At 52.6% G+C, this 25419-nt stretch overlaps 7 protein-coding genes across 7 annotated transcripts; 4 read left to right on the top strand and 3 right to left on the bottom strand.

Moving 5' to 3' along the window:
- Positions 1–2385: 2385 nt before the first annotated feature.
- On the bottom strand, positions 2386–4497 carry PODANS_1_21320 (uncharacterized protein; the record flags this gene model as incomplete). Its single annotated transcript, XM_001903056.1, has 1 exon — positions 2386–4497. The coding sequence occupies one exon, from the start codon at positions 4495–4497 to the stop codon at positions 2386–2388; it is 2112 nt and encodes a 703-aa protein (XP_001903091.1).
- A 2372-nt stretch (positions 4498–6869) lies between these two features.
- PODANS_1_21310 (uncharacterized protein) lies at positions 6870–8066 on the bottom strand (the record flags this gene model as incomplete). Its single annotated transcript, XM_001903055.1, has 2 exons — positions 6870–7979; positions 8043–8066. The coding sequence occupies 2 exons, from the start codon at positions 8064–8066 to the stop codon at positions 6870–6872; spliced, it is 1134 nt and encodes a 377-aa protein (XP_001903090.1).
- A 1163-nt stretch (positions 8067–9229) lies between these two features.
- Positions 9230–12710, top strand: PODANS_1_21300 (uncharacterized protein; the record flags this gene model as incomplete). The annotated part of the gene is made up of 2 exons (XM_001903054.1): positions 9230–12594; positions 12659–12710. 2 exons carry the CDS (start codon positions 9230–9232, stop codon positions 12708–12710), a joined length of 3417 nt encoding a protein of 1138 aa, XP_001903089.1.
- A 2569-nt stretch (positions 12711–15279) lies between these two features.
- Positions 15280–17006, top strand: PODANS_1_21290 (uncharacterized protein; the record flags this gene model as incomplete). Its single annotated transcript, XM_001903053.1, has 5 exons — positions 15280–15500; positions 15557–15623; positions 15678–16677; positions 16746–16817; positions 16873–17006. The coding sequence occupies 5 exons, from the start codon at positions 15280–15282 to the stop codon at positions 17004–17006; spliced, it is 1494 nt and encodes a 497-aa protein (XP_001903088.1).
- A 653-nt stretch (positions 17007–17659) lies between these two features.
- On the top strand, positions 17660–18931 carry PODANS_1_21280 (uncharacterized protein; the record flags this gene model as incomplete). The annotated part of the gene is made up of 1 exon (XM_001903052.1): positions 17660–18931. The coding sequence occupies one exon, from the start codon at positions 17660–17662 to the stop codon at positions 18929–18931; it is 1272 nt and encodes a 423-aa protein (XP_001903087.1).
- A 919-nt stretch (positions 18932–19850) lies between these two features.
- Positions 19851–21765, bottom strand: PODANS_1_21270 (uncharacterized protein; the record flags this gene model as incomplete). The annotated part of the gene is made up of 2 exons (XM_001903051.1): positions 19851–20580; positions 20645–21765. The coding sequence occupies 2 exons, from the start codon at positions 21763–21765 to the stop codon at positions 19851–19853; spliced, it is 1851 nt and encodes a 616-aa protein (XP_001903086.1).
- Positions 21766–22292: 527 nt separating this feature from the next.
- On the top strand, positions 22293–25252 carry PODANS_1_21260 (uncharacterized protein; the record flags this gene model as incomplete). The annotated part of the gene is made up of 3 exons (XM_001903050.1): positions 22293–24132; positions 24190–25010; positions 25073–25252. The coding sequence occupies 3 exons, from the start codon at positions 22293–22295 to the stop codon at positions 25250–25252; spliced, it is 2841 nt and encodes a 946-aa protein (XP_001903085.1).
- Positions 25253–25419: the final 167 nt, after the last annotated feature.

The following is a 25419-nucleotide window of genomic DNA, read 5'->3' as shown; positions in this document are numbered from 1 at the left end:
CAATCTGACTTCCCACTTTTCCGTTCCAATAGTTGGACGGTCGCGCCCCGCGCTCCCCACTTATGTCAGGTCCGTGACACGTTTATACGAAATATTAAAGTGAAATATAGTATTATAAATAATAATATTTATAATTTCGACGAAATTAAGTTTATAATAAATATTATTTTTACGAGTATAGTAATTATAATTTCGGACGGCTTTAGTAAAGCGAAATTAATTTAGTTTAATAATTATAAATAAGTAATAGTAATTTAAAGAGTTAATACCTTTAGTTAAACTATTTTTCCTTTTATTATTTTAACTGTATAATATTATTTTATTAATTAATATATTAAATATAATTTACTATCTACTTAATATATTATAATTACCGATAATAGTTAGACTATTAATCCGGTAAATTTAAATTAAATTAAATATTTTAATTACTATATAGCGCTCCGGATAAAAAGTAAATATTAATTATTAATTTTTAACGGCTATAAAAGTTATTATTTAATTAAATTTAAATATTATTATTAATAAAATAATATTATTATACTTTATATACCTTTATATTTTTTATATTATTTTTAATTACTCGATATTAATTATTTTAGGCTATTAAAGTAAACGTATAATTACTAGATTAAGGATTTAATACGTATATATATTAATTACTTAAATAAGCTCAAGTTCTTTTATACTTTCCGCGAAACTTTTTTCGCTTTTATAATAAAGAAGAATATATAGGATAGCTTTACGGGTATTAGCTTTATATTATACGATTTAAAGAGGGTACTTTTTAAATTAAATATAAAGTTTTATACACTAATACCCCTATCCTTAAAGCCGGGCACGGTACTCCCTTAATTCTCCTAAATATTATATAACCCTCGAGAAGCTACCTTATAATTAAAGCTTATTAAAACTCGGATATTAAACTATTAAAGTAACTCTCCAATATCTATATTAGTTATTATAAATTAATTAACTAAAGGTACGATGACTGTAATGCACGAGGTGGCTCTTTTACGTATGGAGCTCTCGGTACTGCGAAAGGCTAATAAGGCACTTAGTAAGAGACGGAGAGCTAAAAAAACACGTGTGAGGCTTGGAGGGTCACTTGCCGTACAAGAGGTATAGGATCTACTGGATCAGAAGGCTGTGGGTAAGCAGGTAATCCAGGAAAATCGATAAAGTGGTAGTGGTACAGGGGGGTCTCGTACGAAGACTCAGTGCTGTGGTATATGCGGCAAGCCTGGCTATAATGCACGCACTTGCCAGGAGGCTGCAGAATCATCTGATTCAGCTGTTTCTGATGTAATTGTAGTTAATTCCTAATGTTGGTGGTGTTATAATCGAGGGTAATTGTAGTAGGGTGGTAGAGAGTGCGCGACCCACTGATATGCACGACTCACTGATAATGTACGTTAATAAATATCGCCAGAACTGCTTCACCCACCAACGACCTAAGCTCTCACTGAAGCCTCCTCCTCCTTCCGAACCAAAATGTCTACCTAACTGACCGCAAGGTCCATCGAACAGAACAAAGCCATGCGAATTGAAAGCCTGTCACCCTCTTTCTGACAAATATCACAACCAGGAATTGGCCCTCTCCACTTCAGGCAATCATCCTCGGTTCGCCCGTCCAGTCATGGGCGGAAGGTCGAGGACGGTATGTCCTCGTCGACACCAAACAACTTTTGATAGTTGCACCATTTTTCTTTCTCGCTCCGCTTGTACAACAATGGCTCTGATTACCAACCAACATACCGCAACACCCTTTGCAGCTGGACATGGAACATGAACACAAGGAAACGGCTGGGTCCCAAGGTCTGCTCCAAACTGCCTTGACTACATTTTCCGCAAATGTACCACGTCAAACACGCCATAAACGCCTCGAACATCTATCGACAGATCTGATCTATTGCTCAGTTGGTCATAACGATCATATCTATCTACTAATTATTATTCTATACAAAGGAAATATGCGTGCTGATGAGCTTGAATATCCTCCACTTCCTTCTTGTCTTTGTCGATACAATTCAGGTCCGTCCTCCTTCTCAAATACGTATTATCTGCCCACCGCCAACAAACAACAAAAAGACTCCGTATGACCTCCAGCTCTAGCCCTCTGAAATTCCTCATCACACCACCGAGAACAAAACCTGATACCCTCTTTTTGAAACGCCGAGTCGTATGCAATCATGTCACAGCCACCAACTCCCCACATGCGAATGCTCAACCATCTAGACACCATTTAGCATCCATGATATCACAACCACCACCTCTCAATCCCTATAGGCAGGCCTAGTAGCCTTGCCTGCACCCCCAACTGAACGTCCAACTCCAAACTCCCCCTCTCCCGAGGATGTAGGTCTAGTAGCCTTGCCTCCCCTCTCAACCCATCAACCCCAACCCCAACGAACTCCTCGAACTCCTATCGCGACCCCAACCTTCAAAATCAAACCTCTTTGCCCTAACCGGCGTAGGCGACAACATCTCCTTCGTCTTCCTCGCGCAAAAAATAGGTGGCTCATCCGGTGCCATCGACCGTCTTCTCAAAACCACCGACCGTGAAAGTCGAGGCGGTTCCGAAACAGGACTCACCATTGGATACGTCCACCCTCGATGCGCAGGATCAGTGCCTTGTGGGAACATCTCCTCCCCTTGTTCATCCTCATCCATCATCTCAGGTTCCATCATCAGGGGCCCCGCCTCCAACAGCAAGAACCCGTTCACCGTATTGCTGCTTGAATGACCTGCCCAAGTGCGACCCAAACGGGGACCTGGGAAGGGAGCAGGGGAACGGGATCTCGTTGTCGGTGCAGGCGGGCGCCCCATAGGAGCGAGACCAAAATGACTTCTAGCTCCGTGTGGTGGGAGCAGTGAGGGGGAAGTCTCTCGCGGTGGGCAGCTGTCGAGGAGCAGTAACCTTGATGGACCACCGTGGTGGAAAAGTCGATTGTGGTGGCCCATGTCGTCGTCGTCGTCGGAGTAGATTTCATTGTCTGAAGGATATGGAGACTCCCAGTCGGAAGCACGGCCACGCCAAATATCGCATAGCTCCGTGACCACAGACTTGGGGCCCTGATCCATATTTCCTACAGCCAACCGGGCGGGCATTGTTCGGCGCCGGTGGGGCATAGAACGGGTACGCTCACGCTCACGCTCCTCGTGGCGTCGTCGCTCCTCTTGCTCTCGTTCGAATCGTTGTCGCTCTTCAAACTCTCTCTGTGTTCGTTGGCGTTCCATCTCCCGTGCTCTTTCTCTGCTCAAGCCCCTCTCCATCTCCAACTCTCGAGCTCTCTGCAGAGCTCGTTCCCTTTCCAATATCCTTTCTCTTTCTCTCTCTTGTTCCTCCTCCCACTCCCTATCTCTCTTCAACTCTTCATCCATCTGCCACTGGTGCCCCATGAATGAAGACTGTCTAGACGGTCTCGAAAAAGTGTTGTCCGCAAACTTGGACTCGTTGTGTGGTGTATCATGTTCACTCTCGTCATCGCTGTCGTACTGAAGGTCTTGCTGTGCGGGTTGCTGAGGTGGTTGTCCCGGTGGGTGATGGAAACCTGGGTTAAGCGGCCATGATGACGAATATTGTGGCTGATGCTCCGTCCAGGCTGAACTGCGAGTAATGTTTTTGGGTATTTGGTTACTTGAGCCATGATGTGTTTGGCGTGGAAATGGCGGCCCAGTGTCTTCCACCTCGGAGACCTGGTCGCGGTCCCCATGGTTGCCGATGAGCTTCTTGGGTGGTGTTGTCCCAAGGGGGTGCTCGCCCTCCGCACTTTGCATGGCTGCAAGATGATGTCGACGGTGCGAAGGTCGTTTGGGGGAAGGTCTCGCCGCTTTGTCCGGAGATGCGGTCGAAAAGCGTCTGGCTGGGGGTGATCTGCCTCTCGCAGAAGACGTCGGCGAGGAGCGCTCTTCGGTGTCGACCGCACGTTTGGCATCGGATGTGGAGAACCTTCGGGGAGCCTTGTGCTCTCTCAAAAGGATGGTTGGCCTAGTAGCCTGCTCGGGGTACTCCTCAATGTACGGAGATGGAGACCTTTTGGAGTGACTCTTCTTGGTAGCGCTCTTCTTCTTCTTGACCTTGCGACTCTTTTCCTGGCTCTCCGGGGTGGGCTGTGGAATGGGTTCAGGGGTTGGCGACTTGGGCTCAGGCGTAGGAGGGGATTTTGGCCTCGTCGGATGGCTCCGGTGGGATCCGTCGTTCTCAGAGCCGGTGTCTAACTCAAAGACGGTTTCTTCGCCGACATCTTCGTCAGCAGCAGGCGTGTGTAAAGTTGCTCCACATACGCACTTGTGGCAGCTGGGTTTTGCCTTGGGTGATCTCTTCCTCCTTGGACTCCTGGCCTTCACGGTCTTCTTGTCGGAAGGGGGTGAGGGCTTGCGGTTGTCCTGGTAGACATAATCGACGCCCTCACTATCACCTGAGTCCCATTCTGTAGTTGTAGTGATATTGGGATCGTCCTGCGTCGGTGTTCTGCTGTTGTTGTTGTGGCCCATTTTGCCTGATCTTCTCTTGTAGCGCAGTAGCCACTACCTTGGGGACGGTGAAAAGGTATTCAAACATTGATGATAGCTGTGAAGGAGAACTGAAGAATGATGCTGACCAAATTGTGTCAAGAAGGAGAAGGAAAAACAAAAGAAAAAGTGGAATGAATGGCGACTCTCAGATATATCGTTCTGCCAAAAAAGCAGAACGATACTGAAGCCCGAGTGGCAAGGCTTTGGTTGAGAAACTGGGAGCAGATGCCCATCGAGTAATAAGGCACCACACATGATATGTTGAGCGGCTTGGGCCAAGATAATGCAGTGCAATGCTTCTCGTGGCAGAACTCCAAGGCATGAAGTTGTGTGTATTGGCAGGGCGAGCGATGCCCAAGAAGCAAAGCTGCCAACCTGCATCAGCTGGCAGCTACGTGGTGAGCTGGAACACGCACCTTCCCAACTGTCTTCAACCAGCCTGGGAAGGAACGATTGGCTGTGAGATTACATAATTGCATGTATGCTGCATCATCTTACCTTAGCCGGAGAACCAACACATGGAAATGTCAGCCGGATTAACAACGTGGACCGGCCCGGCAGATTTTCAGCGCACGGCGCCAGTGCCGACTGGGTCCACAGAACTCACATATGTGCAAAACGTTAGCATAGGACGGTGGATAACGACGAATTGAAGAGCTGATATTTAAAGCCATGTTTGATGTCGCTTCCTGCGCTTTCCCCCTTTTGGCCTAAAAAGTGGTCCAGCTTTGCTGCCCAATGCCAGAGTTTGCTTTTCTTTTCCCCAACCTACCTTACCTGACCTCTCCAGTGAAACCATGCCCCGAACTCCTGAAAATGCACTGTTCTATCTTATCTCTCGTCTTATACCTACATGGCCTACCTTGAGAGGCAAGGCACAGCTCATCACAACAACAAGCCAGCTGTCTTAATGAACCTGTTCAGTCGATTTGGTTGCCCTCGGGATCCCACGTGCCAATGTAAATATACGGAGCGGGAGGCAGGTCTGGAGTACGAGGTGGTTCATCGTAGGGCCCGTAGGCACGTCTACGACCGGAACCGGATCGAGGAGGATATTGACGGCCGCGCTTACTGCTGGGAGCAACATACGGAGACGACCCCGCGTCGACAATCTCGATTTCTTCATTTCTCGGGTCTTCATTTCCCGGGCCACGGTAGCTATGAGAGCTGCGACGAGGGGGCTCTTCGTATTGCCTAGTCGAAGATCGGTTGCGACGGTGAGATTCAGATGGCGGGTGCTCATAATGAGAAGAAGAAGAAGAAGGGGGATATCGGTAACCAGAAGAGGAGGGTGGATACCTCGACTTTCTTTCACGTCCCATCCTTTCGAAGCGCTGTCTCATATCCTCGGTCTCGTCGGGTTCAACAGTGACATAGTCGGCATGAGCATCATGGCTGTACTGGTAACTGCTGGGATGTCCCTGGGGGGCATAGCTAGAAAAGCGACGAGGCTCCTCGGCATACCTGTTGGAGGACCTGCTTCTGTGATGCGAGGAGGGCTCTTCAGGGTATCTGGCAGTTGATCTACTGCGGTGTCGAGAGGAAGGTTCCTCCGGTGGCGCTGTATACTCATAGTGATGAGTGGTCCTGGAACGGCTGCCATGGTGAGATGACGGTTCCTCGGGATTCCTAGATCTGCTCCGGCGACGGGATGAGGACTCATGGCAAGATGAACCTTTATGGCTCCTCTCCCGAGAGTAAAGTGTACCCCCAGGCAAGTCAACTTCAACCGTTCCCAAGTGATTCGCGCATCGTGGATTGTGGCAAGCGAATGAGCTCTTGTGGGCATCAAGACAAGCAAACTTGCAGTTGTACCCGCAGTCGACACAAGTGATGGTTCTGTAATAATCTTCCCGGCTATACGACATTGCTGTGCTGGTTTCGAATAATATATCGGAGCTTTGATGGTGATGAGGCGCTGATCAGTATATTACGATCAAAAAGAAAGATGTAACGATCCTCGAAGTGGATTACTGCGCTGGCCTTTCCAGATTTTAATCCTCATTAGGTTTCTTTATCTTCCTACATGGCTTCGAGATGCTTCAAAATGGCATTGTCGAGCCTTTGGCGATCCTGCAGAACCGCCCACGAAGCCATCACGGACCATCCTTTGTACTCTACCCAAAAATAGGGTATGGTCCGCTCTATGACAAAGAGCCATAACCCTCTCAGTTCGGACTCACCACCGCACCCTACTCTTTGTACTTTATCCCACGCATTGCAGGCAGGTTCCAGGGCAGGCTTGGCACACGACGGACCTCTTAAGTTCAGTAGATGTGTTGTGCGAGCCACAACAAAAGAAACCATGAGATAGATTGAACTGTTAAAAGAAATACCGTCCTAGCACTCGATCACCACTGCCCCCTCTTCGCTCTCTTCCTCACGGACAGTTCCTGAGGTTCGGTGGACAGATCCCGCTCTACCTCGACAATCTCGCTGGAGCTCTGTCCGCCTTCATCATCGGTGGTTCCGGCAATGGAGTCCGCCTTTGTTCCCCTTCCTCCAAGTACCTCCTGCACGATGCGCTTCCCCTCGTCTATCTCGCCATTGGTCGCCCCACATGCCATGCACTTCCATTTTCCAATCTCAGCCAATGATTTCGTTCCTGGTGGTGCCTGGCCGTTGACAAGCCGGCACTTCGCGCAGATCAAGACAATTCTGTTCTTGGCGGCCGTCTCGTCTTCCCCCAACAAGGTGTCCAGAATGCGATCGTACCAGTGCGGCTCGGGAGGAGGGGCCATCGTGGCAGGTGGATGCTGTAGGAACGGCGGGGGAGCTCTCCCTTCAAAAGCATTTGGCGCGAACTCGGCCGCCTCACTGATCATGGGGCTGGGAGACCGTTGGCTTGGTGCTCCATATACTGAACTTGGCACCCTAGAGTGTGGTGCAGGTGCACCGGCACTGGACTCTGGACGGCGCTGGATGTTTGCTGTGGGCGGGGGCGGCAGTCCCGTACGAGCATGATGCCTGGGTTGTGGCTGTTCTTTGACAGCGCCAGCGCCTTCGTCTTCCTCCTCCTCGGACGTCTTCTTCTTGCTCTTCTTCTGTTTGTTGTCGGAGCCGCCGTACTTCTCGAGCAGCTCGAGCGTCGAATCGTACTTGGTAGCATCCTTTAGTTTCTGGATGGTTTTGGCGCGTTCAGTCTGATACTCCTTGAGGCGCGCAGTGAGCCTCTCGATTCGGTAATCAAAGAAAATGGTCGTCATCGAGCGGACCAGCGAAATCAAGACTGGCCCTCCCGCCATGCCCGTCCACTCCCATGCCCCCATGTCCTTGTAACCAACCACCAGCATCAAGACAATCGCATAAACAAGGTAGGCGAAACCGATGTAAAGCGTACCCAGCACCTTGATCCGTCTGGCTTTCGCGCGGGATTGATCGAGGCGAGTTTGGGTTACCGTTATTTTGGTCGAAAGAGTCGAGAGCGCCTTTTCAAAAGAGGCGGGGGAAGAGTCGTCTCTCTGTGCAAATAAATACAATGTCAGTCAGCAAGCAAACGGCGCAGGAAGCAAGGCTACACTAACCCCCCATGGCCAGAGCGAAATCATAGTGAATAAGAGGAAAAGTCGCCAATAACTGTGCTATATAGCCGTGATGGTGGTAACGTCGTGTCTGTATTGCTGTCGTCGGGACTACGTTTGCGCGAAAGGGGTAGGTAGAGTGTGGGATGTGGAAATTATTGTTTCAGCAGAGAGTGTAAGAAGTGAAAAGAGATAACACTGGAAGAGTAAAACAAAAAAACAAAAACCGTTGAGAAAATCGTCGGCCTCGACAGCAAAGACTCCGCCAGCAAGAATTTTTGTCGCGGCAAGGCTGCTTGGATGTCAAGCTTGTATTCGCATCGCCCACCTGAGGCTGTCAGCTGCGAACTTGCGATGGAAAGATGACAGCACTGGGAAAGGAGCTCCAGCGCTAGACTTTCAAGGGTGCTGTGGAGAGCTCGCGCACGGTGACCTCATCCCCCGATAAAAGAATACCCGGGTCATCTCTCTGCATACCAGCCCGGCAGTAACTACGGAGCATGACCTCCGAGATTGGCATAATCGCTCCATCTTCTCTAGTTTTATCTTTTCACGGTCTTCTCCACGTCTATGCTCGTATCAACCTTATTGTCGCTGGGCTGGGAGGCTGGCAGACAAATGCCCAACATTTGTGGAAAGGCGTAAATATCTCTGTATGCCGCATAACGGCTTACCCACAAAAACAAGATGCCGCCGGCAATCCCAACTTCCCGACGACCCCTGCGCGGCCTAAAATCCCTGGGGTTGTCAGGGCGCTCTTGGCAGGCTGCGAACTGCTGCCGAAAGCTGGCGCTGGCTGACAAGTGGCTCAACTTCAGAGACGAAGGACGAAACAATCCGCTGTGGCATCAGGAACAAAATCATGCCCACGGCCGTTGAATGAAGTCCAATCCTCTTTTCTGGGGCTTTTGATTCTAAAAGTTAGTCTCTTCTTTTCGTTCCCTTGCCCTTTCCACCTACTCCATATTCCTCCTTGCGCGCCAATTGTGACGACTAATCTCGACCTTTGTCTGTGCAGCTACAGGACAACTTGACACCTTGCGCTCCCTTTCGTGTCTCCGCTGAGACAATTTTGCTGTGTTATCCTTTTTTTTGTGGCTGGTTTCTCCAGTCTTAACTCAATATGTTCCAGGTCAGTTGCAACATCCGCTCAAGGCAACTAACTCCTCCTTCAACGGCCAAACCTGACAATGGAGCACCTGCAGAGACTGAAAGGAGCAATTGACCGGACCATCGCAGAGGAACAAGCTCGACAACGTGCCTCTCTGGAGGCGCAACCGCAGGCTTCAGGGAGCGCTCCTGCGCGGAGGTCGCGCTCATCTAGTGGTGCGGGCACCCATTCTCCAGCTCGACGACCGCGCCCAACAGCGAAGCAGGGCCAGGATTCCGCCAGTCGAGAAGGGGGGGCCACAAATCCCGATCCTGCCGTATTCGAGGCTGCCTTTACAATCGACGACACCGACGATACCGCAACGCCCTCGAGAGCCGCGACCCCAATGTCGACGGATCCAGAAAAGGCAAAGGAACTGGGGGTGATTCCCGAAAAGGGGGGCGAGGCTGCTTCGTCAAGAGCCATGTCTGAGAAGAGTGGGCAAAACGCAGACGCATCCTCGATCTCAGAGAAGAGGTCGATGGACTCCTCAACTGTGACTCTCGTCGCTTCCGAACTGCCGGCCGAGGTCCGCGCCAAGTTGAGGAAGCTCGAAAGGCTTGAAAAGGCCTACCCGGAATTGCTACGGTCCTACCGAATTGCGCATGGCAAAGTAATGCTGATCGAGCCCTTTGAGAAGACTTTGAAGGAAAACACCCCCTTAACTTCGATTGCCGAGCCTCAAGCTCTCGTAGAGTACCTTAATCAGGTGAACCTCAAGAGCGACATGGTGATGGAAGAGCTAAAGCGTGTTACTACCGAGAAGGATTCGCACAAAAAGAAGGCAGATGAGGCCGAGAAGCAATTGGCAGCTCTCAATGATGAACTTTCTAAAAAGATCACCGAGAACGACAAGGAGGTTTTTGCACTCAAGGAGGAGATTGCCGCATTGAAGACCAACAAATCAACAAGCCCACCTGCTGAGAAGGAGAAGGGTTCCGAGATGGTCAAGGCTGGAGAGGCGTCCCAAGAAGGCGGCCAGGGCGAATCATTGTTCTCTTATGACACTGAGATCCCACAACTACAAGCAGAGGTGGAAAAGAAGACAGAACAGATTGAGAAGCTCGAAACTGAGGTTCGCTCTTTGAAGGAAGAGCTGTCCGAGGCCAAGGAGCACAGTGCCGGTCTGGTGGAGAGTCTTGAGACGGCTATGCAGGAACTTGGCGAAGCCAAGGATGCTGCCGCTTTGAAGAACTCATTTGAAGCACAACTCACTGCTAGGAATACCGAGATCACAACCTTGACAGAGCGCGCCAATACCGCCAGGGCCACGATCAAAGACCTCGAGAGGCAGGTGGAACAGGGCAAGCAGGCCATCAAGGAGAAGGAAGCGAAGCTTTCTTCCGCCTCGAACCGCAACAGGGACCTGGAGGAGGAGATGAAGACAATCACGGAAGCAAAGGAGAATCTCGATACCAAGATCCAGGAACTGAATTCTGAAATCCAGACACTGAAGAAGGCCAAGGCTCAGGATGAAGCCAAGATAGAAGAGTTGGACAAAAAGCTGAAGACTGCAGTGTCGGTTCCTATCCCAGCGCCTGTCCCTGCTGTTGCTGCTTCAGCCAGCACTCCGGCCCAACCTGCACAGGGTGGTGGCAGGAAGAAGAACAACAAGAAAAAGAAGAAGGGCGGTGCCGGCGGCGGCGCGGCTGCTGCTGCTGCTGCTGCTGCTGAACCCGCCCCCAGCGAAGCATCAGTTACTGAACAGCCTCCCTCTTCGCCACTGCTAGGGCCCTCCGCTGACGAGCTGCAAACCGAATTGACGCGCCTCCAAGAAGAGTTGGCCGAGAAGGACCAGCGAATCGAAAGACTATCGAAGCAGAGGAAGACGGAGGAAGATCTCCGTGAAGAAATTGAGAATCTCCAAGAGAACCTGATGACCATTGGCCACGACCATGTTGAGGCCAAGCAAAGGCTCAAGGAGCTCGAGGCTGAGAAGAGGGAGCTCAAGGAACGCATTGCGGAACTTGAGAAGGAGGTCGAGACCGCGGCCGCTGGTGCTCAGGTCAACACCAAGCTTCAGGGCGAACACGAGTCGTTGAAGCAAGAGTTTGACGACCTGAAGATGAAGTCATCGACCTTGCAATCCGATTTGGCAGCCGCCCAGCAGCTTGCACAGACCAGATACAAGGACCTCACTGATCTTCGGGAGATGCTTCAGAAGGCTCAGCCGGAGCTTAAGAACCTCAGGCAGGAGTCTGCCCTGCTCAAGACAACCAAGGAGGAACTGGCAGCCAAGACGACTGAGCTGCGCAACCTTGAGAAGCGCGAGAGGGATCTCAAGACTGAGCTGGCCCGCGCCCAGCGTCTTGCGACCGATCGAGAGGCTGAGATCAAGACTCTGCACGAGAAGGTGGCCCAAGAGACAAATGCTAGGCTGAAGGTGGAGGACGAGCGTCGTGTTACCGGCCGCGACCTCCGTCGTTCAGAAGCTGAAAAGATCGAAATCTCGGCCAGGGAAGAGAAGGCATCCAGGGAACTGCAGCGCGTGCAAGAGGAGGCTTCCAAGCTCCGCCCACGCGTCGGACAGCTTGAGGACGAACTCAACAGGTTAAGAAAGGAGCAAGCTACTCTCCAGGAAGAAGTCAAGGCAAAGACCAATCAGTACTCCAGCGCTCAAAGCCTCATCGGAAGCATGCGTGATGAGACTGCGGAACTACGCCTGCAGCTCAAGGAGAGCCAGTCTCAGGTCGAGAATCTGGAAGAGGAACTGACCGATACACGGAAGATGTTGGATGAACGCACTCGCGACACTGACACGATGCGGAAGCTCCTCGCCGGGGCTGACGAGCGTGCTGAGAGCAGGTTACATGAGATGCGCACCAAGATGGAGGCCGCCATCGAGGAGAGAGATCGCCTCGAAGATGAGTCGTCCTCCCTTGCTCGTCGCAAATCGCGGGAGACGGAGGAGCTCAAGCAAAAGGTGCGCGACCTGGAGCGGGAAGTGAAGGAACTTGCCAGCGAGAAAGACAGCCTCGAACGCGAGGAGCGCGAGTGGCGCCGTAGGAGGCAGGAGCTCGAGGCTATCGAGGAGAGGGCCGAGACGGAAGTGAGTGAGATGCGCACTACCGTCTCCAACCTCCGCTCCACTTTGGATGCATCGGAGCTGCAGGTGCGGGAGCACGAGAGGAAAGCGACGGAGTTGCGTCGGGCGCTGGACGATTACCGGTTAAGGTATGACAAGTTGAACAAGGAGGTCAAGACACTGCAGGCCAAGTTGTCGTCGGCTGTTGCGAACCCCAGTAGGACCTCGCAGGAATCGACTCGTTCCGGCAGCGTCAATGGAGCGGGTACCCCCGACGCCATGTACCTGAAGACGATTATGTTGCAGTTTTTGGAGCAGAAGGATAATAGGCTGAGGGCGCAGTTGGTACCTGTTCTTGGAAAGCTGCTCAAGTTTGATAAGTGAGTCTATTCTCGATTTTTGTATAAGATGCCGATCGTTGTTGCTAACCGTTGGTCGCCGTAGGTCTGATGAGCAGAAGTGGCTCGCTGCTATCCAGCATATCAACAGCAGGTAGCCGCACTACGCACCTTTCTTTTCTCTTTGTACTTGTAGGTATACACAGTTGGTTATCTCGCCGGTCACACGCAACAGAGAGCGGGAGATGCCGAAAGGAATTGTAGGATAATGGAAAGGCCATGAGATCCATGGCTCGTTATGTGTCACATGGCCATATTTTTCACACACTGACACGTATCTGGCCCTTCCTGCCCCTGCCGGATACCGCGGCAGGCAGATTCTGCGCCATACTGCCTGTTGGTTTGCCGAACAAACCTGCTGACCATTATTTGCATGTACGAAAGTGGAGAATAGGGGATATCTTACACGCAGCTGAGGAATGACAACAGGACGGGTCCAGTTCTTCAACTGTTAGGGGGCGCCATCAAGTCAACGAGCAACAAGATGGAGGTATTGGGCAAATACGCCATGCAGTAAAGCCTCATCCGCCGCATTGCTTGCCGGTTCATATTGTTTGTCGGTCTCAACATGCCTCATCAATATCTGGATGGGTGAGTAACGACATTATGCAACCTTCCGCGTCAACCGCGGAGCTTCTCAGAGAGGATCCGATGGTTAGCTTAATGATGGTAGGCCTAGCTGGGTAGTCAAAGGGACCAATGGATCATGACGAAGTAGATGAATCAGCGACAAATCCGAACCAGAACGGAACCAAAGACTGAACCTCCTCGGGTTTCAACGGCTCAGAGCTCTCTCATGATGGAACGCCACACCGAACCGCTAAAAGTTCAAGTTATGTACTATCAGTAACCTACTTTTACGATGCAGAGACTGACGAGGATGGCCTGCAGGATCGATGTGATCACCATGAGTGCTTGGTGAGACCCATGCGGAAAACTACGAGGTATTTCATCCGGAAGTCAGATTCTCGTAATGGGGAGCACCTCACGCAGTACCTGTTTGGAACAAGAAACTTCTTGCGGAAGCTGGAAGCTCACGGCAACTTGCTGTCCCACCATTGGTCTCCATCGGGGGCAGGGGCAGACCCCCCCGAGCCTTATCCCCAATGGCCCTACCAGGGACCAAGCTTGAAAGGGGGTTGTATTCTCGTGGACAGCAGCTACCCTTCGTCGTATGCTACCCTTCCAACCCGTCTGCAACGTCGTTGTGCTCGATGCATTGCTTCCCGGGCCACAAAACAGGGTCAGCGATCATCCAGCCTCACTACACCATCTTCCGTCCGAGCCGTCGAGATGCCGATCCATCAGGCCATATTGCGTTCTTCAGGGCCCGTTCTCTCAAACGACGGAGTCATTCAGGTGTTATGGCCTGCAACTGCCATGTCAGGAACGGCGGTTGATCCGTGTCCTACTTGCCCAACTACTGCAGCCCGTGGAGGCATCGAGAGGAGGCGAGAGCCAACAGTGGGCTAACAATCCCATTCAGATCTCAGCTCGTCCCTGTTTGTCAACAACTCCTTACCAGCTAGGTATACAAGCGCACGAATCAGCGGCCCATGAACCACCAAACAGCCCTTTCTCGGGCAAGTACGGAGGTTTGTTGAAGCTATCTTGACCTGGCTGCAACTCGACCAAGCTCGTAGAGGCATGGTCTTGCATAATCCCGAGCAAAGAAAGGCACAACGGAACATGCCACGGGCCGGAGCCGGACGGGAACTAACGGCAACCTGCTGGGCAAGGGAAGAGAAAAGAAACCGTCCTGTTTACAGCTAGCTCTATGCGACACTCGGCGCTGATCTGTTCCTTCCCTTTCCAGCAAGTCCCACACGGGTTCCCGCCGTGTCTCCATCACGGCATCTGTCACGATCCCTCGACCCCACGTTGCACGACTGATCAAGCAGCCCAGTGAGATCTAGGAGGGGAGATGCTGGCCACGAGGAGCAAGGGTTCGAACACGGCAACAGAAGGCGGCAAACATGACGCTAGTGGACGGATAACTACACGAGACTTCGGGATCTTTTTGATGCCGACCCGGCAGTCTGGAAACGCTGGGCCCGTGACCAACGTCCATCCGTCTTTGTTCCCGCGGCCAGGCCCTGCTTTCTGTTACATATTTGGTCTAACACTGTTGCTTCTTTGGGTGCTCGCCTGACCGGAAGAAAACCAAGCCAACAGTTTTGTGGGTGCATGGTCCAGGTAAGAGTCGCAGAGTGCATTTACTCTACATGCTCTGTCCTCTGTCAGCTGCAGGCATGGAAGCCTTCCGTCGTTCCGCGCGGGTTATGGAGGGGCGGAAGCCTCTGTCATTGCTTGGCCGACCGGCCAGTCCGCTGCTACATTCTCCAATTATAGCATCGCGCTCATTGCTAACCACATATGGGGTAGCCACCCTTGCCAGCGCGTTGACGAGAGCCTCACCTGGATTCACAAGGAAGGCGTGCGGAGCGAGCACATTGGTCTGGCTCGGTGTTCATGAGCGGCAAACTATTCATCTGAGGGCCGGTTAACGCCGCAGACCACCAGCTGTCTGAACAGGCAAAGGCCGAACGAGAGACAGACTCTTCGAGCATGCTATATCTAGAGCAGTCAGCAAGCTTCCAAGATCAATCTTTTGCTCCTCGCTGCCTCTGGACTTTTTAGCTTGCTTAAACCTGGAACATCAGGAACATGGCCTTCCAACAATTTCCAACATGGCCAAGAACCGCGGCGGATTCCGTAGACCCCTACAGATATCAGGTTGGATTTGGAAACCACCATTCCACAGAAGCAATACCGGGTGCCCTTCCTCCACACGGTACCAACCTCCCCCAGAAAAGTAGATATGGACTCTACGCTGAGCTTCTGAACGGCACCCCTTTCATGTCACCAAAAAGCACAGCTGCCAACGTGTACGTGGGCCCTCGACAACCTTTGCCGTTTCGTGCCTTGACATTCTTATTTACAGATGGATGTATCGTGGAAAGCCAGCAGCAGCCCGTCACCTGCCATCACAGGTGGAAGAGATTCTCCATGTTTGTTGTAGAGGCCTCACAACGCTTCAGTTACCAGGCTGACCAAGTCGATAGCTGGAGTCATGCTTTCTACCCACGAACTCGAATGTCGCCTTCACGCCGCTTCCATATACGTGGGGTCCTCTAAAAAGCAATGAATCGTCGAACTCGGCCACGAACCGCAGGGTCACCTTTGTTCAAGGCTTGAGAACTATGGGGGGCCATGGAGACGCCACGCTCAAAGAGGGTCTGGCAGTTCATCAGTACGAGTTCAACATGAATATGGAGCGTGAGGCCTTTGTTAACCACGACGGCGAGCTTCTGGTGGTACCACAACAAGGGACACTGAATGTCAAGACCGAGCTGGGCAGCCTCTTGGTCAAGCCCGGCTCCATTGTGGTCCTGCCTCCAGGAATTCGATTTTCGGTCGAAATCTTCCGTCCAGCCGGGGATCAGTGGTCAGAAATCAAAGCCTCCGGCTACGCGTTGGAGGTTTTTGGGACTCGATACGCATTGCCCGATCTGGGTGTGTTGGGCGCAAATGGCCTGGCGCATGACCGAGACTTTGAATATCCAGTCGCACGGTTTGACCTCGACCCGGACGAGGACACCAGTTCATTTTGTGTCACCGTCAAGTTGGCCGGAAGACTGTTCTCTTACACACAGCCACACACGCCGTTTGACGTGGTGGCATGGCATGGGAAATATGCGCCATATCGGTACGACTTGTCACGATTTTGTCATTTGACGGCGAACACCGATCAACTAGATCCAACCTCGTATTGTGTCCTGACTGCTCCAAGCAAGTGGCCGGCTGCAAGCTTGGTGGACTTTTGCGTCTTTGGGGACAAGTGGGCAGTCTCTAGGAACACGCTCCGAATACCCTACTATCACCGCAACATCGCTACGGAACTATGCGGTGTCATTCATGGCCAGTACAAAGGCAGTGTCAGGCCACTGGAGGCCGGCGGTTTGAGCTTCGAACAGAGCTACATGCCTCATGGGGAGACCTATGAAGCATATACACAAGCTAGTGAGGCCGCCAACGATCCCACGAAGCTCGAAGGGTCTCTGTGTAAGTGTGGCTGCCTATCCGGAGCTCCCGGATTACCGGCGGCATTGGCTGACCAGTCCCGTTGTTAGTTTTCATGCTCAACGTCTCGTCACATCTCGCCTTGACAAGATGGGCTATGGAGCAGCACCCTGACATTCGACGTGAGTGGTCAATTCGTGAGAGCCAGTTCGGCTGCTGACATAATAAATCACCAAGTTGAACGGCCTGGCATTTGGGCTTCCGTGCAGAACCACTTTGTCCATCACCTCAAACACGCAGATGCATCATGGTCGGATGCCACCGACCAGCACATCCCGACTCCGCCCAAGAGCCCGAATGGCCGTGTTTAATCGAGCACGAGTCGAGTGGGGAGTCTCATTCAGGGTCCTTGATGCTCTTGGAAGCCATGCAAGAAGGGTTTCGGGAGTTGGCGTATCAAAATGCATCTGGACGGTTGTAGCCGCTGATTCTTGACAGCACAGCCTCAGAGATATTGAACTTGGGGATGGAACCGAAAACTTGGTATAAACTTGGCGCTCCATTGCTGGCCAGCTGCCCGCAAATTTCCATTGTACAAGCCCCCAAGCCCCCACCAGCAACAGCACAACACCGGCGGCCTCGGAATTCTGTTTTGCAGATCTCGCACTTTGCATGTTTTAACAGCACCTCATTCAACGACTATCCACCACTAGCGGATACATTCCATACATGATTTCAGCCTTTCGAAAAGCCCAACGTCCCAAATGATGCATGGTGAAGTCATGGCGTGGTCTTTTTGCTGTTTCTGCTGGCACCAGACACCCACAGTTCCCACCCCAGTGAACTAAAGCGGCCGCAACCTCGGCCCGCATTTGTTTTCCTGATCACTGCTGCACCTTCTTAATCAGAGCATATCATCCTTGTTTTTTGCCTTGTTCTTGTCTGTCACCCCTTCTCACTCACACCACCTGCATTGTACATTCGCTTTTCCTGTCTGTACACCTCCCACACATACCTTACAGAAATGTCAGACTCACCCGCTGCCCCACCACCACCACCACCACCACCACCACCACCACCACCACCGCCGCCGCCATTCCGGGCCACAGTGGAGGAGTCCCTCAGCGTCCCCTCCTTTGGCAACGGCAGCGGCAGCGGCAGCGGAGGCGACAATGCCAGCATCACAAGCAGCACGCGCCGACGATGGGACGATCCCCCCGACGAGGAGCCGGGCCGGATGCCCTCTGAAAACATGACCAGCATGGTCTTTGTCAAGACCATGACCGCGCACCACGCCAGTAACTTTGGGGGAAACAAGACGGCGGCCATGCAAGGCGAGGTGTCGTATTTGGCTTTCAGTCCGGGTGACAAGCACGTTGCTGCTCTGGTGCCGAAGCAGAGCAACATCAAGAGCTTCGACCCTGATGAGTCGAGTGCCTTGGCGGTGTGGGCGGCCAAAGAGAACAGTGGGGGGAGGACGCATACGAATTTGTTTGGGCTCAAGGTTCACAAGGGGTTCTGTTTCCGGCCTGGGAGGGTGGCGGCCGGGGAGCTGGTGGTGGTCTGTCCTTTTTATGTCAAGGTTAAGGGGTCGGATGGGTTTGATGCCCGGCAGCCGTTGGTGGAGGTGTATGATGTGGGGAAGAGGACTAGGTGGAGCAGGAATGAGGTGCCGGTGAGGGCGCCGGTGGTGATGAGTGAGGATGGGGGGTTGGTGGCTGGGGTGTCGAGTAAGGACTCGAGCCGGGTGGTGGTTTGTGAGTTTGGGGAGAGCCTGAGGTTGTTGAAGGTGAGGACGATGATTATCAAGCACACGGAGGAGGTGACGGGGATGGGGTTCTTGCCCGAAAGGGGGGGGTTGGTGACGGCGGGGAGGGACGGGTATGTGAGGGTTACGGATCTACATAGCGGGAGGACGCTGAAGAGGATTGAGATTGGGGCGAGGGCGGCGTGTGATATTTTGCAAGTGTCTGGGGATGGGAAGGTGGTGGTGACGGTTTGGGGGAGAGATGTGGTGCTGTGGTATCTGGAGACGGGGAGGGTGCATAATTACAATTTGAATGTGGTCAGGCAAACAGAGGGGTGGCCTTTGGCCGTGTCGAAGGACTGCCGGTACCTGGCGTGCCGGACAGAAGACGGATTCGACGTGAGCGATGCGGCCAGTGGCGCCTTCAGGGGAGACTTTGCGACTCGAGCATCCGTCATCACCGCGGCTGCTTTTTCAAACGACTGCACAAAGATTGCAGTGGGAGATTTCAACGGGTATGTGAATGTTTTTGACATGATTACGGCTTGATGGGTGTTTCATGGGTTTGGATGTTTTGTTGTGAGGATTCGGACAAATGATACCACTAGATACCAATAATTTGAACTTTTTCATGTTTTCAGAGACGACTTTGGGTTCCAGCTGTCTCAGTGTAGGTCAATCATATACTGGAAACTTGCAAAAAGTGTCAGATTGGCATTGCAAAACCAGTGTCTGCAAGATTCTAGTTATCTTCAGGGCATTGTTGAAGCAGTTTCATTCCCTGTGTTCAAGACAAATTTCGGTGTCAAGTTCGGTTAATTTCAAAAGCCTTGATGGGGAGACACTTTATTGCTGTCTGGCAAACCAACTTTAATTCTGTCTTCAATTCTGTCTTCAATCGCGCTTTTGGATTCTCAAACCCGCCAACTTTTACCCAACACTTTTTGAAAACCTTCCAACCATGTCGGGTCCTCAAACTTGACGAAACAGGGTTTGCTCCAGCACCCTTATCTACACCTATCGATGTCGGCCACAGCTAAGTACCTCCACGGCCAATTCAACCATTGTTGACAGCAAAATGTCCCGGCGGCAATGCCAGGTTCAAACACAGCGAGCGTCCTTCTTCCTCTTGAGGTACAATTGAAGAAAGAACGAAACAAGACCACTTGATCGGGAGTGATGAAGCTGTTAGGATAAGGTAGTTTGAGAGACGGAATACTCAGTGAGAATTGCTCGACAAGATTGCGAATAGAGGATGAGGTACCACCTGGCGGCGTGCCGAGGACACACCTGACCCCCTGAATTGCCTCACACGTGTTCACTGTCGGCACATAGACGTGCTTCAAGTTTTTAAGTTTTTTTTCTTCAAGCCCATTGATTAAACCCATAGAATTCATATCAACAACTCATCCAAAAATAGCTTCCACACATTGCCCTCTAGTACAAAAAGAACCCTCGCTCAGCCCGACTATATCTGCCACGCAACACCCGGTTGTGGCCTCGGCAACGGCCCAGTCACATGCAAGGATGTCGCCGTAACCTTCCTAGCAGCTTCAATCATCGTTTTGAGCCCTGTAAGTTGGTCGGTCGCCTCCTTTGCCTCCTTCGCAGCCTCCTCCGCTTCCTCTCCGGCCTTCTGTGCCAGATCTGTAGCCTCCCTCAGCTCCTTCATGAGCTGATTCAGCGCTTGTTTCTCCCGCCGAGAAGAGATCCATTTTTCTTCGTTACCAACGTCACTTTCCCTACGGGGTCTCTTCCGGCTGGGGAGGTTCAACGGCGGTATCCGAATCCCGGGCGTGTTCGCTATCTCCTCCACTTTCTTAATAACGCGTTCGCTGACGGGCGTGCCGAGGTTGACACTATGTTGAACCCTTGCGACAAACTGAATCATTTCTACAGTGTTGGCTAGTGGTATGAGGGGTGGTTCAATCTCTTTGAGCAGCTCTTCGGCGGGTCTCTCCCCGTTGGCGAGCTGCAGTTCAACAAGTTTCATGTGCGGTGTGCGGACCCACTTGGGAAGGGGGTCATGTTGGAAAGCCTTATCTTCCGGGTCGCGGAGCCAGTAGCTAGCTAGGTCGTTGGGCTTTGGTAATTCCCCGGGTCGGGGAGCGAACTCCCTCGTGATGTTAGGCATCTCTGCTTCGCGCAGTGGGGATGGCTGCCAGACATCAGGTAAACCTTGCCTCTGTTGTGTGAGGCTGTGTGCCATTGATTTTGTTGTGAGTATCGATTGCAGCCGGTGTCTTGAAAGTGCAAACTCACAAATTAAAACACACCTCAGCAGGGTGCGAAGCCCCGAAATCGTCACCGAGCCTGACCCTGGGGTCAACATCCCATCTGTCCCCTGACTTCATCAATTTGGGGTCAAACTGCTCAATCTCTTCTGGCGTTCGGACGACATGTGCATGAATTGCGCGGACGAGAGCATACACGTCCTTGAGGAGGACATCCGCGGGAAGCTTGTTGTTGTAGGGCGTTATGCTCCCAAGCTCTGTGATCTTGGGCTTATCCTTCTGTGGATCGATTATGATGTTTTCGTAACTGATCCGGTTGTGCCAAACATGGAGATTTTGATTTAAAAAGCCAACCGCACGGATGAGCTGCTGGAGGTGGGCGAGCTTGAAGATGCCGCTGACGTTATCCTTTAACGATTTTCCTGCGCAGTATTCGGTGAGGAACCCGACAACAACCTTACCCGTGTCATCCATCACGGGGTGCTTGTAAAGGTCAAAGAGTTGGCGGGTTGATGGTGAGCTGAACAACTTGTGGAGCACAAAATGCTCTAGCATGTTGTTGAAGTCATCGCGAGGCAGTGCAGCATATTTGAAAAAGGCCTTCTCGCTTTCTGGCTTGTTCTTGTCCCGGAAAGAGACCAGGTCGAGATTGGGGCCCTTCCTCTCGAGTTCAAGCAGCTCCGAAGTCTTGTATCTCTTTGCCTTTTCATCCAAGAAATTCGTCGCTCTCAGTGTTGGGTAGAGGCAGTAATGCCGGATCCCCAGCTCGCGTTTTATCAACCGCCTATATTGATCCACCGTGTGCTCGTCGACGAGGTTATTGACATACGGTACCGATTCTTGCCAGTCGACCAAGAGAATGTCTTGTGCGGGTGTGGGTGGGAGTTCGTCAGTCCAGTTCACGAGCCACTTGTCGACAAGTTCCTTCCACATCGCTTCGTACGTAGCCGGATTCCAGTCCTGGTTCCAGGGTTTGATGTCAGGCCGGGCCGGGCGATCCACCGCCAGCCACATCCCTTGACGTCGGTCATAGTCAGCAAAGTAGAAGACAAATTTGTCGAAGATGAGGGCCGTTTCTTTTGTCTTGTCTGCCTCGAGTTTGCGGGGCGGGCAGATGAGAGCAAACCGAAGGTTGTCAGGTATTGCCATGTTGAAACCATTGGAACCGCAGATCGAGATAGGCCAACGATTGGAGACGTCTCGAGGTGCTCTTGTGTCGGCACCTCATTTTTGAGGGACATTGTTGTCTTTGTTCAATTGTTGGCTTCATCCTCCTTTGTCTTGGGCTCTGAAGGTTTCCCAAAACAGCGCATGGTGATCAGCTGTTTCATCGGGGTCACACAGGCTCTAGCAGGCAGAGGGTTACTGTGTGTGCATCCAAAACAAGCGTAATAATATGCAGTAGCATTCCCTTTCTCGTGGTGGTTGAACGGTCGGGCTTGTGATTGGCTAGCGGCAACGTTTTCGTGGAGTTCGGCTGCAGTCGATCTGGAATTCCAGAGGGGATCGGTCGCTGCCAAGACTTCTGTTATCGAATTTGACAGTTGAACCGCGAACGCGCTGGCAGCTCTGCCCCCCGTGTGCTTTCCACCCCCCTGTCCCGCGTGTGGTGGTGCCCGCAGCGTCCAACCCCAGGCCAGCAAGCTCGGAGCGCTCTCTCTCTTGTTGAGCGAAACATGCAGCACGAGCATGAGCAGCATCAAATACCATATTACCTTACCCTTGCCAAATGTTTCCCCCGTGTCTCCCCTGCCAGACTGAGCATCGTGCCAAACACCACAAACAAAAAGCCCCGACGAGGCAGAACCACACCGCTGCTGCACCGGCACCTCCACCAGAGGCATAGGACAACTCGGCGCAGCACGACAGTGTCTCGGGCACGGTTTCTGGGCTCTATGGGGGACCTCAGGGCCAAACTACGCGCCAAGTTCCCACGACGACACTCGGGCGTCCCATCGCTCGTCTCGGACCAGAGCACCAAAAGCAACAAGAGCAACAGCAGCAACAAGAGCGAGAGCCGCCCCGAGTCGGAATGCACGGCCAAGGGCTTTGAACAGCCTCCCGCTTCCCCCGCTGCGGCGGCTGCTGACCACGGCCACGAGGACAGCAGTCACGGGGGAAGCGGGCTACAAACCGGCCTGTCCGTGCCAGCAGCCGGCATCGAGGAAACACAAGTGAGAGACAAGCAGCTCCTGAGACACGGCGAACCAGGAAAACAAGAGACAGAAGAAGACACAAAAACATCCACCGACGTTAGCGATGCTCGTGCTGTTGTTGATACTACTGTCGCTGCTGCTTCTCCAGCGGCTTCTCCGGCGACCTCCCCACTGCGCGCCGCCAGAACCAGAAGAGCCGCGGGCAGTGGATTCACAGGCGGGAACACGGCTAAGAATTCCACTAACGATTCCTCCCCACGGACCATCCAAGCGATGCCTATCCTGCTGACCCCTGCCGCCACCCTGGATTCTCTTGCCGACACCGACCACACTCACGACGTCAGCGACAGCGACCGACGCATTTCGACCGCCAGTCGACTCTCAGCCCTTTCCAGCATCAACGAGAGCACCGCCGACGACGAGAGTAGGCCTACCTCGGCGTACTACACCACCTCCAAACCCACCACCTCCGACCCGATTGACCTGGCGACAGCCACATCACAACAAACAGGCGAGTTGGCGAATTCGGCTTCGCAAGCGCAGCGACGACCCGCTGTCAGGTCAGCGCCCTCGCAGGGACGACAAAGCTCGCTGCCGAGCCGCCAGAACACACTCATACGCACGCTTCTAAGCACAACTCATGCCGATGACCTCGACCTCGCCGCCGCTAACGAACAATTGTTGCCATTCGGTGCAACCATGGTGACGCGCAAGATCTGGGTGAGGCGGCCGGGAGGGTCAGCCACCATGGTGACGATCAACGAGGACGACTTGGTGGACGACGTGCGAGACATGATCTTGAGAAAGTATGCCAACTCACTAGGTCGCCAGTTCGATGCTCCCGATTTGGCTCTGAGGATCATCCCGCGGGAACCCCAACGGCAGGAACGCAATTTGGGACCTGAAGAACACATGGCACGCACTCTGGATGCGTACTTTCCTGGTGGGCAGTCAGTTGACGAGGCCCTCGTCATTGACGTCCCGATCCCCCAACGTCGGACGCCGAGAGCCTCCCCTCGTACAGGACCCCCACACGCACAGCATTTGACATCCGCCTTCTTTGACGACAACCGACCGGCAGAATCCGGCACAGACTACTTCGGCCCCGGAGCTGTTGGGCAGGTTCCAGTTACCCTAGCCGCCCCAGTCACGAACGGGACCATACACGCGCATTCCATGTCGGTGGTCAATACGGGACAGGTGCCTCCCATTCCCTCTCCCGGAGGCACTTGGTCTAGGACGTACAAAGAGAGGCCAGACCGGCCACGACTAGGGAGACAGCACACTTCGTCGCCAACAATTCTTAATGTTATCGGCGCCGGCGGCCACGCTGCCGCCATCGCTGCTGCCGCACCCCACGGTACGCTACCACATGCCAAAATTCCACGTACTAGGACTCATTCCAATGCTTCTTCAGACCAATCGGGTGGCGGAACCCTCCCTCTCACCACCGCGACGGCACCAGTTCCTCCACCGCTGCCCACGCCACCTGTCCCCGCAGCGACACCTCCAGTCCCTCCAGCACCAGCACCAGCACCAGCGCCAGCACCAACATCAGCACCAGCACCAGCACCAGCACCAGCACCAGCACCAGCACCAGCAGCCACACCACCACCCAGGGCAGCGTCTCCCAGAATTTCGGCCGTCGCGCGGCCGAAAAAGAAGAAGGCTACCGACACGCCTTCTCTGCCGGCTGGAATCATGCTCAATGACGGGGTGCCACCCATCAACGTTCTGATTGTCGAAGATAACATTATCAATCTTCGGCTGCTCGAAGCGTTTGTGAAGCGGCTCAAGGTGCGGTGGCAGACCGCTATGGACGGTAGTGAGGCCGTGACCAAGTGGAGAAAAGGTGGCTTTCATCTTGTGCTCATGGATATTCAGCTCCCCATCATGAGCGGCCTGGAGGCCACGAGGGAGATTCGGCGTTTGGAGAGGGTCAACTCGATCGGTGCTTTTTCATCCATGCCCACCGGGACCGTCAGTAGAAAGAACGCCGGCAATAAAAACGATGAGAAAACCAAAGCCGAGGAGGCCACGACAGCCTCGGAGAAGGAGCCCGAAACGAACGGAACGACGAAGTCCAATGAAAAGGCAGAGGGAAATGCAGAGGAGGATATCCTTCCTAATAGGGCCATGTTCAAGAGTCCGGTGATTATCGTGGCTTTGACGGCCAGCTCGTTGCAGAGTGATCGGCACGAAGCTTTGGCGGCTGGTTGCAACGATTTCCTAACAAAGGTGAGTAATCGAGACTTTGGTAACCTCGAAAGATCCTGGAATTGCTGACTGAACAAATCCAGCCCGTCAGTTATGTGTGGCTTCAAAACAAGCTGAAGGAGTGGGGGTGTATGATCAGTCTGATCGACTTTGACGGCTGGAGAAAGTGGAAGAATTCAGCGGCCAACTCGGAGAATGAGGCAGCCAAGAGGTGGGCTAAAAAGAAGGAAAAGTCGGAGGAGAAGGCGGTTACCAATGGTTAGGTTCCAAAGAGGTTATAATGACAATGAGGGTGTCGAAGCCAACCATCGTACACCACAATGGTCAACAGGGCGCTGGCCTAATATGGGATATTTACAGGTGGCGGGAATAATACCAGTATGATACCACAGCGCAGGAGATATATCAAATCAGAACTTGAGAGTTTTAT

Source organism: Podospora anserina, chromosome 1 (genome assembly GCF_000226545.1).
Source record: "Podospora anserina S mat+ genomic DNA chromosome 1, supercontig 5".
Lineage (NCBI taxonomy): Eukaryota > Fungi > Ascomycota > Sordariomycetes > Sordariales > Podosporaceae > Podospora > Podospora anserina.
Note: the sequence above shows the minus strand (reverse complement) of the source record. Positions and strands in the feature narration are given on the sequence as shown.